Genomic DNA, 17649 nt, shown 5'->3' with positions numbered 1-17649 from the left:
GACATGACATCTTATGATTATTTGTAAATTTGCACACCTCATACATCCTTGCCAAAAATGCACTTATACACCTTTGAACAACTAATAAAGGTTAGATCATCAAGCTACCTTCTCAAAATATCATCTCTGATCGCATGATATGTACAAAGAGATCAAATTGCAACCGAATTGCTTCCAGAGATACGACTTCAAGCCATCCTTTTTGACACCGTGCCATGAGGTTGTGCGCGTAATGCCTACAATCACTGAAATCTACTAGAAGACACCATGGTTGATATTTTTGGGTCGCAACAAAAGGGAATAAAAACACATTAGCTTTCTCCTTTAACATCAATTTATCTCAAAAAGGCAATAATGTTCATATGTTAACATTTTTAAGCACCTAGATACGGCTTTAAGATTGATCCAAACAGGTTGATAGACGTTCGAATCTCACAAGTACTGGAGTACAACAAGATCACACCAAACTTGTACGAATATTGAAAAAGCCAAGCCAATCCTATGGTAATGAACATCAAGGTTGTCATACAGTTGTTGACGTACATAACATGACATTATAGTCAACAATATTTATATGCAAAGTGCATTGTTGTTTCATGAGCACCATATTAGTTGCTAGAAACTATGCATTGGATAGTGCTATAGAATTTAGTTATCCTTTTCTTTACAAATGTGAAAATACATTAATTAATTTTAGCAACCACTTGTATGCACTCCCCTGCCCATTTTACTAGTTCATCTCTTTATAAAGAATTTTAACCAAAAAATAGAAAGCAAGAATTTTAAAGCATAGGAAACCAGTTAACTTTATTTTTAGAGTTCTTGAAACTCTCTCTTTAACTTAAAAAAGTGGAAATACGAATACCCTCGATCATAGGGGTGTCCTATTACAAATTGAGAGAGAGAGAGAGAGAGAGAGAGAGAGAGAGAGAGAGAGAGAGAGAGAGAGAACAATTGCATACAATCCACAAAAATATAAGCCTTTCTCTAGTATTAAACACTTATTAGCCTTTCTCTAGTATTAGACACTTGCTACAGCAAGGAACATACACAAGATCCATTGGAAGCTCCTAGTAGGAACATACATAAGCTCCATTAGAAGGCAAGCAAGCAGCAGCTCGTAGGAGAATCAAACAAAAGGTAGAATGTACAAAGATGGCATATTATCACGATTAGCGAAGATGTTAAGACATACTTGATCATCATATTGCATGCAAGAAGAGCCATCCATCTTCCTCCATCCAAGTTCTTCCTAACCAATGGCAGATTTCACCCTCGCCTGGCTTGGTGTGAAGGTCTCGGAAGGCAATGTGGCGAGGATTCCAATAGCTCGTATCATAATGGCAGTTGACAATGCGCTCGTGGGCGCTGCCGTCTTCAGCCTGGAGAGTGGCAACAAAACTTTTTGTCTGTTTTGCATAGTGACAGTAGAAGACGCGGAAGGGGAAGTCCATGTCATGGCAAGACACCGATGGCTCATCCGGGTGATGATCTTGGTTGAGTGTCTCCACATTGAGTACAGTGAAGGTTTTTCCTACAAATTTGACGCTGCTTGCATTGACAAGGGAATCGTAGACCCTGATGGGTTTGCTAGATCCCATGATCGTCGTTACAAAATCTACTACATCTTCAAGTGATGTTAGGCATGCTTTCACCTCTGCATGTCGATAGTCATTCTTGCTTTGTGCCTCGCAAGTGCGTATTGTTTCCACCAATGATTCTTTTGATACCTCCAGCATGCTTTCAATCCTTGATCCTTCATTGTCAAAGGGAAACAGTCTTGCTAGCTTCCGTGGCAAGAATGCCCGCTCATCTGTAGCACCACGTCTATCACTAGCAAGACCTATGTATATCTTTTTACCAGTCACCAGCACCTGCATCAATTTATCATTTGATAATCTCATTCATTAAGCACACTGCAAGTTTACACCACCACGTGCATCAAACTATTAAAATATGAATTCATATGCTTGAATAAGAGAATATATATATATATATATATATACATGCCAATACCTGCTTCTCTCGAAAGGCATTTCGGACCTCATGAACAGTGGGTGATATCAAGAGGCGAGGAACTTCTGTGAATTTAGAGGAGATTCTATCTAATGTTTGAGAACTCGCTTTATTCGATTTCTTGGTCGAAGCATCATTTTGCGTGATGGATGGGTCATTGCAATGATCGAAAGGGAGGAGATTTTTGGAAGATGGATCATCAATCTGAAGGAGATTTTTGGAAGATGGGTCATCGGACTGATAGAAAGGAAGGGCATTTTTGGAAGATGGGTCATCGGACTGATAGAAAGGAAGGGCATTTTTGGAAGATGGGTCATCGGACTGATAGAAAGGAAGGGCATTTTTGGAAGATGGGTCATCTAAGAGATAGATAAGGGCATTTTTAGAAGATGGGTCATCGGACTGATAGAAAGGAAGGGCATTTTTGGAAGATGGGTCATCGGACTGATAGAAAGGAAGGGCATTTTTGGAAGATGGGTCATCTAAGAGATAGATAAGGGCATTTTTAGAAGATGGGTCATCGGACTGATAGAAAGGAATGGCATTTTTGGAAGTTGGGTCATTAGAAGATGGGTCATCGGACTGATAGAAAGGAAGGGCATTTTTGGAAGATGGGTCATCGGACTGATAGAAAGGAATGGCATTTTTGGAAGATGGGTCATCGGACTGATAGAAAGGAATGGCATTTTTGGAAGACTGATAGAAAGGAATGGCATTTTTGGAAGATGGGTCATCGGACTGATAGAAAGGAATGGCATTTTTGGAAGACTGATAGAAAGGAAGGGCATTTTTGGAAGATGGGTCATCGGACTGATAGAAAGGAATGGCATTTTTGGAAGATGGGTCATCGGACTGATAGAAAGGAATGGCATTTTTGGAAGACTGATAGAAAGGAATGGCATTTTTGGAAGATGGGTCATCGGACTGATAGAAAGGAATGGCATTTTTGGGAGAGGGTTGCTTGACATCCTTTTGTTGCGGGACATCAATATCTTGAACACATTTGATGCGAGCAGCCTTGCAAAAGATTGCTGCATGATTAGGGAAGTACGTAGTCATAGCAGTGATATTGATGAGAAGTTGGGTGGCCTGTTGTGAGCTTAGAGGTGTCACCATGGCACGAATGCTAGATGGGATAGCACCAGGTAGCTTTCTCTCCCAATAGGCCACCACATTTGCCCCATCACTGGTTTTCACTTCATCAGCACCAACGTCAAGAACAAGAGCCCTTACCATAAGAGCACTCCATACTAGCAACACACACATTTTTACCCACAACCGTTGATCGGTATCCATCTCCTGCATGGTAGAACAAAACCAAGATTTCAACCTTTGTAAACTTTTGGATAAGAAAATAAGAACTTGGGTACAACTAGATAAATAAACACAAGAAAAGTAAATCATAAACAATGAAAGAAACATTTGAACCTTATCTAAAAATTAAGGATAACTTCTATCTAGTCTACATATTATTTAGAAGTTTGCCCCGAACCAACCACGGAGCTCCCAAACCTATGTGGCACAGGGAGGAGAAGTTGGATATTCAAGAAATAAAGAGGGCTTTTTCTTGAAGGGTGAGTAGGGATTATCTTTGTTTATTATCGTCTCTCTCTCTCTCTCTCTCAAATGAATATACACACTCTCTCTCTTTCTTTTTTTAAATTCAACATAGGAGATGATCATGGAAAGGGGAAAGGCCTTTGGCGAGTCATTGAAAAATTATAAGTAGCTCTCTCTCTCTGTCTCCCTCCTTTTCCTAGAGAGAGAGAGAGAGATGAATTTGTTTTTAAATTAGACATATGATATGATAATATATTTTAATGCTTGAATGTGCACACACTATAAGAGTTGAATTTCTTCTTTTATATTGAATATATCGAATGAGATAATAATTTTAATAGTAAAACATGTTTATATATAATATGTATACTCTTAGACCACATTACAAATGCACATAGACTATAAAAACACATCGAGAGTGCATACACATATATGCATATATGTGTGCACACATATGTCCAAACACATATGCATACATACACACACATGTATACATATACATATATAGACATACATGTGAGAGAGAGAGAGAGAGAGAGAGAGAGAGAGAGAGAGAGGAGAAGAAGCTGTATATAATCCTTTTTTTTACTCGTTTTGATACATTTGAAGCTTCCTTTAAATTCTTATTTCCTTCTTCTAAAAAGAAGACAGAGAACTCAGCAAGTAATTGCAAATATGGATAATGGGCGCAATGTACCTCAAAGAATCGAGAACGCAAAATGTGGTAGGCTTGTAGCAACATAGGAAAGCTGCATGGGATGAGCTTCTTATATATATACACAAGCTCACGCGGAAGAGGCCAAACAGACATGACATTCAGTCACCAGTGCGCAGGAGCAGTGCAATCAAGCAGCCTCTAAAGTCTAGAGTGGGGCTTTGCATCACACACTCATTGCGTCATTTGTTCGCTGACACTTGCAAAAGGAATATACGTATAATCCTGCTGCCATTTTAAACATGAATAATTGAGACAATGAGATGATATCCCCATCCATCCAAAAACTACAATTGTCTTGTCGTGGGGCCTCTGGGGCATGAGTCATGACTATGACATCCCAAAGATCTTTCTACCACACATCCCATGTCATTTTTTATTATGATTGTGAGAGCACTCCAAAATTCAACATTAGCACCAATCTGTGACGACGACACACGCTTTCGCAAGTCATGAACGATAGCAACTATTTTGGCACCATCCCAACTTCACGAGCGACAGCCATGTGCATGGCCCAACGTGCAGGCCCCAAACACCAAGCAAGCAAGAATGAGTGAGCCAAATAACAAGCAAAATCAAATATTTCAAACAAAGCAGGATTGCCCTTAATGTCTGAGCGCTTGAAGAAAACAATTGAAAGTTGGTGTAATTCCAATTCATGCAATCTGAGTATTCCACTACACAATAGACAAGTCTAAAAATTTCGAAGTGCATTCGCATGTTATCTCCTATGATATTGTGCTTGAAGCATTTTCTACGTCAACACTATCTAAACCAACCAACGAATATCATGTTTGACTATCTCTTTGCTAGCTAGTTGTGTGCCTTGCTCAATAGGCAAAACATCTAGCGGGTCTTGAAGGTGCAATAACATTTGACATATTCACAGCTTGCCAACAATGACTATTGTCACTCCCACAAAACCATATAAATCCCTTAGTATACCCTCTTGCGTGTCGGGTATGAGTGATGACCCCAAAAGTAAGGAGCGCACACATCTATTTCCCTGGAACCATCTGGTGGATTAATATAGGCACCACATTGTGCCCCCTTTTATTTAGTAAATCCAATGTACTATGCTACTTTTGGTAGTGGATTTCACTCGTTGGATGGCCCAAAAGCTCTTGTTTATATCTTGTTCATTCACAATTTCATGGAGTTATTTGGTTTTTTTGGCTAGTAGAATTTTCAAGTTATTTGCAACAGCTAAGAGCATTGTAATATGTGTATATAACAGTAGCTGATGCATGCGCATGGTAGGAGAATAAAGGCCCAACCACCAGCTTTGTGTTTAGTATGATGCATTAGACAACTTAGATGGAGGTGGTGGTGTGAGAGAAATGATTAAGCAGACTTGCTGAGGGTGCAACTAGGTGCTCCACATGTGATTTTGGAGAGTTTCTAGTAGGGGGAGAAGGAAGCAAATTGAAGGATATGAGGAGCATTGAACATACTAAAAAAGTTGGGCTACAAGTTGGTTTAGACACTTCATGAATAGGAACCCTGAGAGCAGAAAGTTATGCATATGTGAAGTTGATTGGCAGTGAGGGTTGGATGGTGAGTAGTGTCGATGGTCCACTCTGGTAGGTGATTGGAGGATTCTCAGCTGGTTAGACGGAGTGCAGTGTTTTTCTTTTAGGTGAATTTTCACTTTCACTACAACATATAGACCCAATTTTGACGTTTAAAGTGACATAATAATTCATAGAAAAAATTGCCCTCGTCATCGTTATCGACTTGATCTAGAAATTTGTGCTACCACAAACATGACCATTTGCTCTATGACTTCCTTGGATTTGGGCATTTGATTGAACCATCTGCTCAACCACTTGATCTAACTTTGCAACAAGATCGTTACGTCTGATGGAATGCCTAGTCTCATGCTAATAAAGTGTGGCATTTAGTATGCTATATGCACCATATTCATGTGATTCCTCTTCATTATGATGCTTCTCAAATGTTACTTCACATCTCTCTTTGATTTATTGCTGGATATCCTCATTGGATTTGTTCTTTTCCTTATTTCTAGCCATTTCTACTCACTGTCAAAGTGCACTCCAAGTATACCTCCTGTCACAAAAAGTGCTATAATTTTTTACCAAGATATCAAAATTAGGAACTTTTTCGCTTAAAATAAGGCTAACAAATAGATCTTTAAGTTGAGCTATTTACTTCAAATTTGAATCTTAATATTTTGAAAATGTTCTTCCTTTGATGTATAGAACAGTCCAACACCTTGTAAATTCACAGTTTTGTTCTCCCAAGCGCATGTGGGTCAAAAAGTAAGATCTATAAATCCTATAGCAACCTAGATATAACTTGTAGGCACTGAGTACCACTTTCATTCACATATATATGCCCTATATACATTTTGAAATACCATATAATATCTGTATAATGAAAAGTGAAGAATGCCACCAAAATGGGAGGTTGATGTGCATCATGCCCGGCATTTGCATTTCTCCAAATCTGGGCTCATTTTTTGACGATGACCACTTTGAAGGCTTAGATCTCTCAATTCGGGAAAAATGAGTACAAACCCTCTTAGGGGGACTTAGACCCATTAGTGAGGGTCCTCTATCTCTAAGAGTTTGAGGAGATTCAACTTGTGGAGCTCGTGGGAGCTGATTTACTAGTCGCTAGTTCCTATTTTGACAAGACAGCCATAGCCATTTTGATCTCAAGCTAAAAAAATACTTCATTTTCTCACTCCGTTGGCTCAAAAAATCCACTGTACCAGTGAATTTCCAGCAAGTGTAACCCTCAAAAAATCAGCAAGAAGAAGGTTAAAGAAGATCAAGCACCAACATCCAACATTAAGTTTCAAGATAATATCTCTTGATTGTTTAAACACTAATAGTTATTGTGCCTTTTGGCACAATTCTTTCTTTTCCAACTCTCTTGCCAGATTTACCTCAGTTGTTGAAGTTGATTTGCTACTGCTCGTGCCATCCAGTATGGGGAAAGATTCATCGTCATGCCGCTTCAAAGGAGCATGCTTCCACACTCGGCAAACAAGGATCAAGTTGATCATCCTGTTGATGAAGAAGGGCCTTTGATCAATAACCAGTGACCAAGAAAAGAAACCCAGAGATGCTACTCTTGCGGGCAGTATGGCAAAAAAATGATGACAAAGCCAAAGCCATCATCAAGCTTGAGCTTGATGACAGTTATATCCACCATGTAGACACATGTGATACATCTCATACCACTTGGGAACAATTGGACACATTGTTTGGTGCCCAATCTAAATCTTCAAAATATGTATTGTTGATTGAAGTTTTTAGGTTGGATATGAAGGCTAATGCATCTCTTGCAACCCATCTTATTTATATGGAAAGCATCCTAACTCAACTCGCAAGGATTAATTTAAAAATGGATGAAGATATATGCATTGGAGTTCTATTGAAGAGTCTTCCTCCAAAATTTGGTAATGTCTCCACCACACTAATTAATATGCCAAATCCAAAGCTAATAGTCACTAAAGCATCACTCCTAGAAGAAGAGATAAAGCTCAAAGAAAAAGAAGAAGTAAGCACTTCAAAGGAAGAACATGTTCTCTATGTAATAACAAGTACAAAGGGAAGAAAGACATTGTCTGTGACTTTTGCAAAAGAACGGGACACATTGAAAATTTTTGTTATGCCAAGAAACACAGAAGGCTTATCTAGCAACTGCTAAAGAAGAAGTAGACCATGAAGAAGAAGAAGAAGAAGAAGACACTCAAAAACAGAATGACAAGCCTCATTAGTCCTTCTATTCTCACTATTCAAATCGACTTTGTTAAGCCTCGTATGTACTTGCATGCTCCAATCATAAGCTTTGTAATCCTCATGTAACCTATGCACTAGAGCCTCTGCACATTTAGTAAGGCCTTGTGATAGTCTCTAGCTTTATATGGTTGATTTTTTCCATACCTACACTTAGCAAGGTTCTACTCATGACACCCTCTGTATACTCAATGCTTTTTATGGTTGTGAATGAGGAGGGGTGTTGAGATTTATGCAATCACACTCCTAAGACAGCCTCTTTGTATGGAGCAGTAGGGCAAGGGAAGAACAGGTTCTCTATGTCAATAACAAGTACAAAGGGAAGAAAGACATTGTCTGTGACTTTTGCAAAAGAATGGGACACATTGAAAAATTTTGTTATGCCAAGAAAAACAGAAGGCCTATCAACTGCTAAAGAAGAAGCAGACCATGAAGAAGAAGAAGAAGAAAAAGAAGAAGAAGAAGAAGAAGAAGAAGAAGAAGAAGAAGAAGAAGAAGAAGACACTCAAAAATAGGACGACAAGCCTCATTAGTCCTTCTATTCTCACTATTCAATTCAACTTTGTTAAGCCTCGTATGTACTTGCATGCTCCAATCATAAGCTTTGTAATCCTCATGTAACCTATGCACTAGAGCCTCTGCACACTTAGTGAGGCCTTGTGATAGTCTCTAGCTTTATATGGTTGATTTTTTCCATACCTACACTTACCAAGGTTCTACTCATGACACCCTCTGTATACTCAATGCTTTAACAAACATGATGAACCCCACCCTTTCTTGCTCGTAGCTCTATTCCAAAAACACTCCCCTCCCATCTTGAAGATAAAAATCATAAATATAATAAACAAAAAAGGAAATAGAAATCAGAATCAAAGCCCTATTTCCGCACCCTATTCTATGGTGATGGCACTTTGCTTGATGTCCCTAATAATAATATCAAAACCTAGTCACACTTTGAGCTCTCGAGTTGGTTGGACTTCTTACACATGAATATAGATTTATGCACACTATTAGTGGTTGTTCATGTGTATCTACAAGTGGATCTTGTTTGTGCTTATAGAGATGCTTCATATGCTATTGGTATATCCCAAATAAACCCTTTCAGACTCTGACATGCCTACCTAACAAATATCAATATCACATATTTTTGTAGCCCATCAAGAAGTAATCAACATATTATTGTCCAGAAATCATTAGAACAATTAGATCTTCATAATCTTGAGCTACTTGAGTCTACCCCGCAAGAGAAGCTTTGCCTCAACCCCATAAGAATCAACTGCTAAAGTTTCCTATCAACCATCTAGTGTTCACCTTTGAGGTGAGTACATTGATATCATGTCTCAAGTCTATGAAGGGAGTGAGCTCGGAGTGGAAGCACGTGAGTGAAAGCAAGAGCTATGGTGGAGAGAGAGAGAGAGAGAGAGAGAGAGAGAGAGAGAGAGAGAGAGAGAGAGAGAGAGAGAGAGAGAGAGAGAGAGAGACTAGATGTGGAAACTCCAATAGTCACAATGTGTGAGCGACCTTCTCTTTATCCAAATGTATTTGAAAGAATAAAGAATGAAGTGACAGTGATGGGTGCCCACCACCTGCAGTGTACATGTGTGCATGTACTATCAGTGTAGTAATATATGTGTGGCTAGGCACATGCATCTTTACCTCCAACAACCTCTCACTTAAAAGAGAATGTGCCCCTAGTGAGGAGAAAACAAAAAAAAGGTGACAAAGTACAAATATACATGAGTATAACACGATGAGGAAAGATGTCATCTTATCCAACGCCCATCAACTTCCTACTAAGGAAGGAAAAACGCTTCACTGAGAGTCTTTTCATGAGTAGATCTATAGGATTTTGGTTAGTCAAGATCCTGACAAGGTCAACAAACTTGTCCTCAATGACCTCTCTAATGAAGTGATAGCACACCTCAATGTGTTTCATCTTCACATGGAAGACTAGGATTTTTGGCTAACTAGATAGCACTCATAGAATTTGAATGCAATATAGGGACCATATCAGTAATACTAAGGTCTGCTATACCAAGACGACTTAACTAGAGAGCCTCCTTGCAAGCATCAAGGGTTGCAACATACTCAGCCTTGGTAGTAGAGAGGGCCATGCACTTTTGTACCTGGGATATCTAAGAAATAGCACCTCTAGCAAAGATGAAGACATAACCAGAGGTTGGACTTCCTATTGTCTACATGTTCTACATAATCAAAGTCAGTGTATCCCACGACTCATGTATCCTAGCTACCATAACATATGCACATAATTGCTATGTCCTTCAAGTATCTCATGATATCCTTGATGGCATCCCAATGCCATCTACCACATGTAGCCATATAGCATGCCACAAGTGCCACTACAAATGCTATGTCAAGAGATGGGTAGCTATCATGGCACACTCCAAAATGCCCATAGTGGATAGATAAGGGATCTTGGCCATCTCAATCTTCTGCTCATTAGACTGCTATGACTAACTAACCTTCACATGAGATGGTAGAGGAAAGCCAATAGGCTTATCATCCTACATATGAAACCACTCAGGGACTTTCTGGATATACTCCTTCTGTGGTGACAATAGATAAAAGAGCCCCTTAGAGTGATCACACATGATGAGGATCCCAAGAATGTGCGAGGCCTATCCCATGTCCTTCATCTCAAATCTCTTCTTGAGATGAGTTTTTAAGGCATCCAGCTTATCATGATCTCTCCCAACAATGAGCATACCATCCACATAGAGTACCAAAATCATAAGGCTTCTATCACAAGCCTTCTTTGTATATAAACACGGATCCATAGCGCTATGGCTATATCCTTGTGAATGCATAAAAGCATCAAACTTGTGGTACCATTTTCTAGGTGCTTGCTTAAGGCCATAAAACCTCTTTCTCAACTTGCACACTAGGTGTTCCTTGCCATTTTTTTCAAAGCCCTTAGGTTGTTGCATATAGATCTCATCATGCAAGTCCCCATGTAAAAAAGTTGTCTTTATATCCATCTAATAAAGTTCCAGATCTAGCTTAACAACCAATGCTAGTATCAAGCATAGGGTTGTCATTTTGACCACAAGAGAAAAGACTTCATCAAAGTTAAAACCATGTTCTTGCTTGATCTTAGCTACCAGTCTTGCCTTATAAGCAGGCTTGGGGCATCTAGGTATACTTTTGAGCTTTTATATAACTACTTGCATGGCAATGCCTTCCTGTCACTAGGAAAGGAACCAAATTCCACATATGGTTAGTCTGTAAGGGGTCAAACTCCAATTATATGGCCCTATTCCATGAGTGACTATCATCTATGTTCATGGCCTCATCATAAGAGAGAGGTTCACTTGCATCAGTCACCATAACAAAATCCATGGAGGGCGTAAAACACTCAAGCTGACATTTAGCTTGAGTTGAGTGTCTCAAAATAGATCAATCCTATGTAATTGGTGGGGCCTTGGTGGCCACTGGAGTATCATCCCTGCTACTGTAGGCTGTTTAGTTGGGTGTATGGGAGTATGAGGCTTCTCCTGAAAGATCACCTTTCATACCTCAACTACTTGCTCAAGATGCTTATGCATCATTTTCTCATGGAAAATGACATCAAGGCTACAGATAACCTTGTGAGCTAGTGGATCCCATAGGCGATGGCCCATCTCACCTGCATCCCCGTAACCAGAAAAGATGCATTTCACAAACTTAGGATCTAGCTTATTGCGCTTATCCTTGGAAACATGGCAGAATGCCTCACAATCAAAGATGTGAAAATGAGCATATGATGGAGGCTTTCTAGTCCATTCCTCCTCTACAACCTGGCAATCAATAGCAGTGCAAGGGAACTTGTTAATCAAGTATATGGTAGTAGTAAATACCTCAATCCAAAAGTGCTGGGATAAGCCTACTTGGCTAAGCATATTGTGGATTCTCTCCTGAATCATCTTGTTCATGTATTCAACAATACCATTTTGGGGAGGGGTGTAGGGGTGGTCAATTGATGCTTAATATCCTGCTCATCGCAAAATTTCTCAAAAGCTTTCAAGACATACTCAACCCCATTATTAAATCTTAGGAATTTTATCCTATACCTAGACTAGTTCTCAACATGGGCAAGCCAACACGGAAAGGTAGACAAGAAATCTAATTTTTGCTTAACAAGGAAAGCCCAAACCTTATGTGAGTAATCATCAATGAATGCGACAAAGTACTTTGCACCACCTAGCGAGATTGAGATGGCATGGAATCACATATATTTGAATAAACAAGACCCAGAGGTTCACCCATCTACTTCATGCTAGACTTCTTATGTGTACTGTGTGTTGAGATATCGAGCTCCACTCGTGATATGCCAGGGTGACCGTTGTGCATTTATATCATCGACTTGTTAGTTGCAGATGTGGTTGGTACACTGCCCATGAATAATAGCTAGATGACAGTTATTCTTATCTACTTTAGTTCGTGGTTCAGTTAGTATGCCACCTTAGTTAGTTGAGTTTGGTTTGAGACCCATATATAGGGTTCTTCTATTTCTTTGTATGTGAGTTCTTTTTGGCTTACACAACTAAGAAGAGGAAAACTATTTTCAGCCTCCACCTTTGTGTGTATTCCCCCATTGTGCAAGCAAGAAAGCTACAAGTGAGACTCCTTCCTTCTCTCCCATAATCTTGACATGGTATCAGAGCCTTGTTCGTGGTAAGGAGCTCAAGAAAGCAAACCAAGTTTGTGGTGTTCTGGTAAGAGGACCAGTGTTGCTTTCATTTTTCTGTTTTGGGAGCAAGTCTCTGCAGGTAGCACAGCCGGAAAGTGCAAGAGTGCATTGTCTCAGATTGAGACGCCCTTCGCGGTGTAGCAAGAGGGCAGTATATACTGCGGGCAAGGGCTTTAGCCCTTGGTTGCTCTGTTTTTTTGATTTGAGGCCATTTCGGGGCCTGTTTTGGAGGCGGAAGTTTTCTGCACGCACTCAGGAAAAGGCCCTGTTTTATGCTGTGTGACCATTGTTCTACAGGTCGGTGAAAAGTTACCGTAGAAATTGCATCGTATGCCTGTGCGCAGTGACATTGGGAGTTACAGAATCATCCTTGTTGTCTGTTGATGCAAAATCGTCACTAGGAAGTGACTGTGTGGTCAAATACCACTTTTGTCAGTTTTGCAGATTTGCCCTTGTGAGGCTGAAGCTGTGCTTTTTGCAGTGACAGAATTTTTTGCAGTGTTCTGTAATGGCGTCTGATTCTCTTTCACAGATTGTCACTGAAAATCTTGACAAGAACAACTTCCAAGCATGGAAGTTTAGAATGACGAATTTCCTTATGGGAAAAGGATATTGGGAATTTGTTGCAGGAAATGCAGAAGAACCAATTCTTCCTGATGTTCCCAATCAACAGCAAATGCAGGCATTTAAAGGATGGCATGAGAGAGCCAGAAAAGTTATGTACTGGCTGTCTATTAGTATTTCAGACTCTATGATTGTGCATATTCAGGATACAAGTACGCCAAAGGAGGCATGGGATACTTTGTCAAAAATGTATAGCACAAATACACAAGCCAGGAAAATGTAGCTCAAGCAAGAGTTGCACAATGTGCAAAGAGAAAGTATGAGCATCAATGACTACCACATGAAGGTGAAGAAGATTGCAGATGCACTTGCTTCCATTGGGTCGCCAGTGGAAGATGATGATTTAGTTTCCGTGACCTTGAATGGTCTAGGAAAGGATTATGCACAGTTCCGAACATCCATTTCCGTCCGTGAAATATTTCTTGATTTTGAGGAGTTGATTGCTCTTCTAATTTCTGAGGAGCACAGAAATGGTGGTGCATCTTCTTCAGGAGGAACTTCAAAAGAAACTGTCTTCTACTCAAATGCTGGAAGAGGTAGAGGCAGAGGTAGAGGAGGCCGATCTGGAGGCCGTGGTAGAAATCAGAATATGCAGCAAACTCAAAAAAACCAGTCCTATGGAGGAGGACGTGGTAACTCTAGAGGCAGGGGGAGCCAAAGAGGTCGTGGTGGATGGCAAAGAGGCCAAAATGCAAACAGCAATGTTGAATGCTACTACTGTGGTAAAATGGGTCATATGGCTAAAGACTGCTATAAAAAGCAGAATGACATCATGAATGGAAAATTGCAACAAGGAAATTATGCATCTTCTAGTAGACAGGGTGATGACAGAAATGAGCATTTGTTTATGGTGCAGCACATGAACAATTCTGTGACAAGTGCGGAAGAAAGCAACGAAGTGTGGTATGTTGACTCAGGTGCATCAAACCACATGATAGGTCATGCAGAATGGATACAGGATGCAAGGAAAATGGAAAAACTAGGATTTGTGGAGACTGGTGATGATACTGCACATCCTATTGTGCAGATTGGAAAAATTCCTTTGTCTATGCAGGATGGGAAAAAGAAATACATGTCAAATGTATTTCATGTCCCGAATATCACCAAGAATCTGGTTTCTATTGGTCAAATGGTTGAGCAAGGCTTGCAGGTCAGATTTAATCCTCATGAATGCTTTGTTGAGGATATGAAAAATAAAGGTCGCTTGATAGCAAAAAGAAAGAAGAAGGGCAGAATGTTTACATTGGATGCAGACATGTCTGAATTTAGGCAATCAATGCAGGCCCAAAATATTGTTGCAAGATTGCCTAAATTCAAGGTTGCAGAAATGCATAAGGTATGTGAAGCCTGTCAATTTGGAAAACAGGCAAGGAAACCATTTCCTAGACATGTTCAAGAGAGTAAGAAGCCATTGGAATTAATCCACTCTGATGTGTGGACTCATAAAGCTGCATCTATTGGAGGCTGTCATTATTTTGTCACTTTTATTGATGACTATAGCAAAAAAGTGTGGGTATATTTTATGAAAAATAAAAGTGAAGTGTTTGGGCATTTCAAAACTCTTAAAGCTATGGTTGAAAAAGAAACAGGCCTACAAATAAAATGCCTAAGGTCAGATGGAGGGGGAGAGTACCTCTCAAATGAGTTTGCAAGGTTCCTGCAGGAGCATGGCATAAAGCAGCAATATTCATGCAGTCATACCCCACAACAAAATGGAATTGCAGAAAGGAAAAATAGGCATATTGGAGAGGTATCTTGTGCCATGCTCAATGAAAAAGACCTGCCAGATTTTTACTGGGCTGAGGCAGTTGCTACAACAGTCTACGTAATGAACATGACTCCCACTGCAGCAATACATGGCATGACTCTAGAGAATAGGTGTACTGGTAGGAAACCAGATATTTCTCATTTGAAAATTTTTGGTTGCATTGCCTATGTTCATGTGCCAGATGAGTTGAGATCCAAGTTGGATCCAAAAGCTAAGAAGTGCATCTTTATTGGTTACTCTCTGCAAGCAGAAAGGGTATAGATGCTATAACCCTTCTACTCGTAAGTTTACAGTGAGCAGAGATGTTGTTTTTGATGAGATGAGTAGCTGGTATAAACCAGTAAATGTGATTGATAATGTAAATGCACAAAATGGTAATGCTGCACAGAATTCACAGCAGTAGTCACAAGATATTAGTGGACCTAGAGTGTCCTCTAGTAGTGGTTCACATTCTTCGCCATGGACATGCAGATTGAGATCAGGAGAATCTTCTCAAAGCAATGCAGATAGTGGTATGCAGGTTTCACGAAAAGGAAAAGAGAAGGTAGATCAGCCCATGTTTGATGTGAATGCAGGTCACTCTTATGTGGATGGTGAATCCAGTGGCTCAGAACAGAGCATTGATGATGAGTTGGGTATTCCTTTTGTTATTACACCTGGAGTAAGGAAGACCAGGGATGTTTTGAGAGCACCTGGAAGTGAGCCTACTTTGCGCAGGTCTACCAGAGCTAGGTATCCTGTGGATAGGTTGAAATATGATGGATTTACAGCCATTCACTATGCCTATATAATCAAAGTGATACGGGAACCAGAACCCACTTCTTTTGAGCAAGCCATGGGAAAAGAAAAATGGGAGAAAGCCATGGATGAAGAAATGGATGCTTTGGAAGCAAATGCTACATGGGAGTACCTTTGCCTAAAGATAAGAATGCAATTGGTTGTAAGTGGGTTTATAAGGTGAAGCACAATGCAGATGGTTCTGTGAACAGATACAAGGCAAGATTAGTAGTCAAGGGGTATGCACAAACATATGGCATTGATTATGAAGAAACATTCAGTCCGGTTGCAAGGATGGCAACCGTAAGAGCAGTCATTGCTATGGCTGCATCAAAGGGATGGTCTTTACATCAGATGGATGTAAAGAATGCCTTCTTGCATGGTGATTTGCAAGAAGAGGTCTATATGGAGCAGCCACCAGGTTATGTGCATACTGTTCATCCTGAGTTTGTTTGCAGGTTGAAGAAAGCCTTGTATGGCTTGAAACAAGCACCTAGAGCATGGTCTGACAAGATATGATAGTATCTTGTCACTATTGGCTTTCAGATTTCCAAGGCAGATTTCTCACTTTATGTGAGAAAAACAGAGAAAGGTATTATGCTGCTTGTCATTTATGTTGATGATTTGATTATCACAGGTGATAGTGATGAAGATATCCTTCATGTGAAAATGCTATTGAAGCAGAAGTTTGAGATGAAGGATTTGGGAGAGCTGCATTATTTCTTGGGCATTGAGGTGATAAGATCACCAAGTGAGATATGGCTCTTGCAGAGGCAGTATGGATTGGACATGCTGTCCAAATATGGGATGACAAGCTGTAAGCCTATTTCAGTTTCTTTGGACCAGAATGTGAAGTTGAGCGCAGATGCAGGTGAGCTTCTGGAAGACCCTACTATGTACAGGCTCATAGTAGGAAGTTTGATTTATATGACTGTTACCAGGCTAGATTTGAGCTATGCTGTTGGATTGGTAAGTCAGTTTATGCAGGCTCCAAGGAAACCGCATTTGGATGCAGCTAGACACATACTCAGGTATGTGAAGTCCACATTGGAGTATGGACTATTTTGAGACTGGGGTTCAGATACAGTTGCATGGATACACTGATGCTGATTGGGCTGGTAGTATTTCTGATAAACGATCTACCAGTGGATATGTGTTCTCTTTTGGGAGTGCTGCAGTCACTTGGAGCAGTAAGAAATAGCCTACAGTTGCCTTGTCGAGCACAGAGGCTGAGTACAGGGGTGCAGCAATGGTTGCATGTGAGGTAGCTTGGTTGCATAAGCTACTTTATGATATGCATCAGCCTACAGATGGGCCAGTTGTCATTTATTGTGACAACATGAGTAGTATACACTTGGCAAATAACCCAGTATATCATGCTAGAACAAAGCACATTGAAGTGCATCATTCCTTTTAAAGACATGTGCCCAAGGTGATGATGCCAAAGAGATACATGTGGAACTCCAACCACAATCAAAACATGGACAACTAACCCAAATACAAGCAAAGGGTAGAGGATACTAGATTTAGCACCACGTGCAATAACAAGATTCCCACGGGAAATCTCCCATGAGGAATCACCAAAAGAGATAATATAACCTACATCATCCAAGGTGCCAACAGAGATAAGGCTCTTCGTGAGAGCTGGTACTACATGACTTACATCATGAAAAGTGAATATGTTACCTAAACCAAAATACATTTGGACATCACCAATACCAACAATCTC

The 17649-nt window shown here is 40.1% G+C and overlaps 1 protein-coding gene across 2 annotated transcripts; it reads right to left on the bottom strand.

The window, feature by feature from the left end:
- Nucleotides 1–964: 964 nt before the first annotated feature.
- On the bottom strand, nt 965–4324 carry LOC148036688 (uncharacterized). 2 transcript variants are annotated; one of them, XM_087678738.1, is made up of 3 exons: nt 4274–4324; nt 2017–3315; nt 965–1874 (listed from the first exon to the last, which is right to left on the bottom strand). In XM_087678738.1, the coding sequence occupies exons 1-3, from the start codon at nt 4316–4318 to the stop codon at nt 1203–1205; spliced, it is 2016 nt and encodes a 671-aa protein (XP_087534864.1). In that variant the 5' UTR covers nt 4319–4324; the 3' UTR covers nt 965–1202. The 2 variants fall into 2 exon arrangements, with proteins under 2 accessions (XP_087534864.1, XP_087534865.1); XM_087678739.1 differs by lacking the exon at nt 4274–4324 and adding an exon at nt 3445–3782.
- Between the last annotated feature and the right edge of the window lie 13325 nt (nt 4325–17649).

The sequence above is a fragment of the Lygodium microphyllum genome, chromosome 5, assembly GCF_053477565.2.
Source record: "Lygodium microphyllum isolate KBCC chromosome 5, Lygodium_microphyllum_v1.1.10, whole genome shotgun sequence".
In the NCBI taxonomy this organism is placed as follows: domain Eukaryota; kingdom Viridiplantae; phylum Streptophyta; class Polypodiopsida; order Schizaeales; family Lygodiaceae; genus Lygodium; species Lygodium microphyllum.
The sequence above is the reverse complement of the archived record's forward strand: the minus strand, read 5'-3'. Positions and strand labels throughout refer to the sequence as shown.

What these genes read in the sequence shown, in the direction of transcription:
- LOC148036688 (XM_087678738.1), bottom strand. Translation starts at nt 4,318, where the DNA reads ATGTTGCTACAAGCCTACCACATTTTGCGTTCTCGATTCTTTGAG. An exon ending in TGCGTTCTCGATTCTTTGAG is followed by an intron (nt 3,316 to 4,273) that starts GTACATTGCGCC and finishes TCTACCATGCAG; the next exon opens with GAGATGGATACCGATCAACG. An exon ending in ATGCCTTTCGAGAGAAGCAG is followed by an intron (nt 1,875 to 2,016) that starts GTATTGGCATGT and finishes AAATTGATGCAG; the next exon opens with GTGCTGGTGACTGGTAAAAA.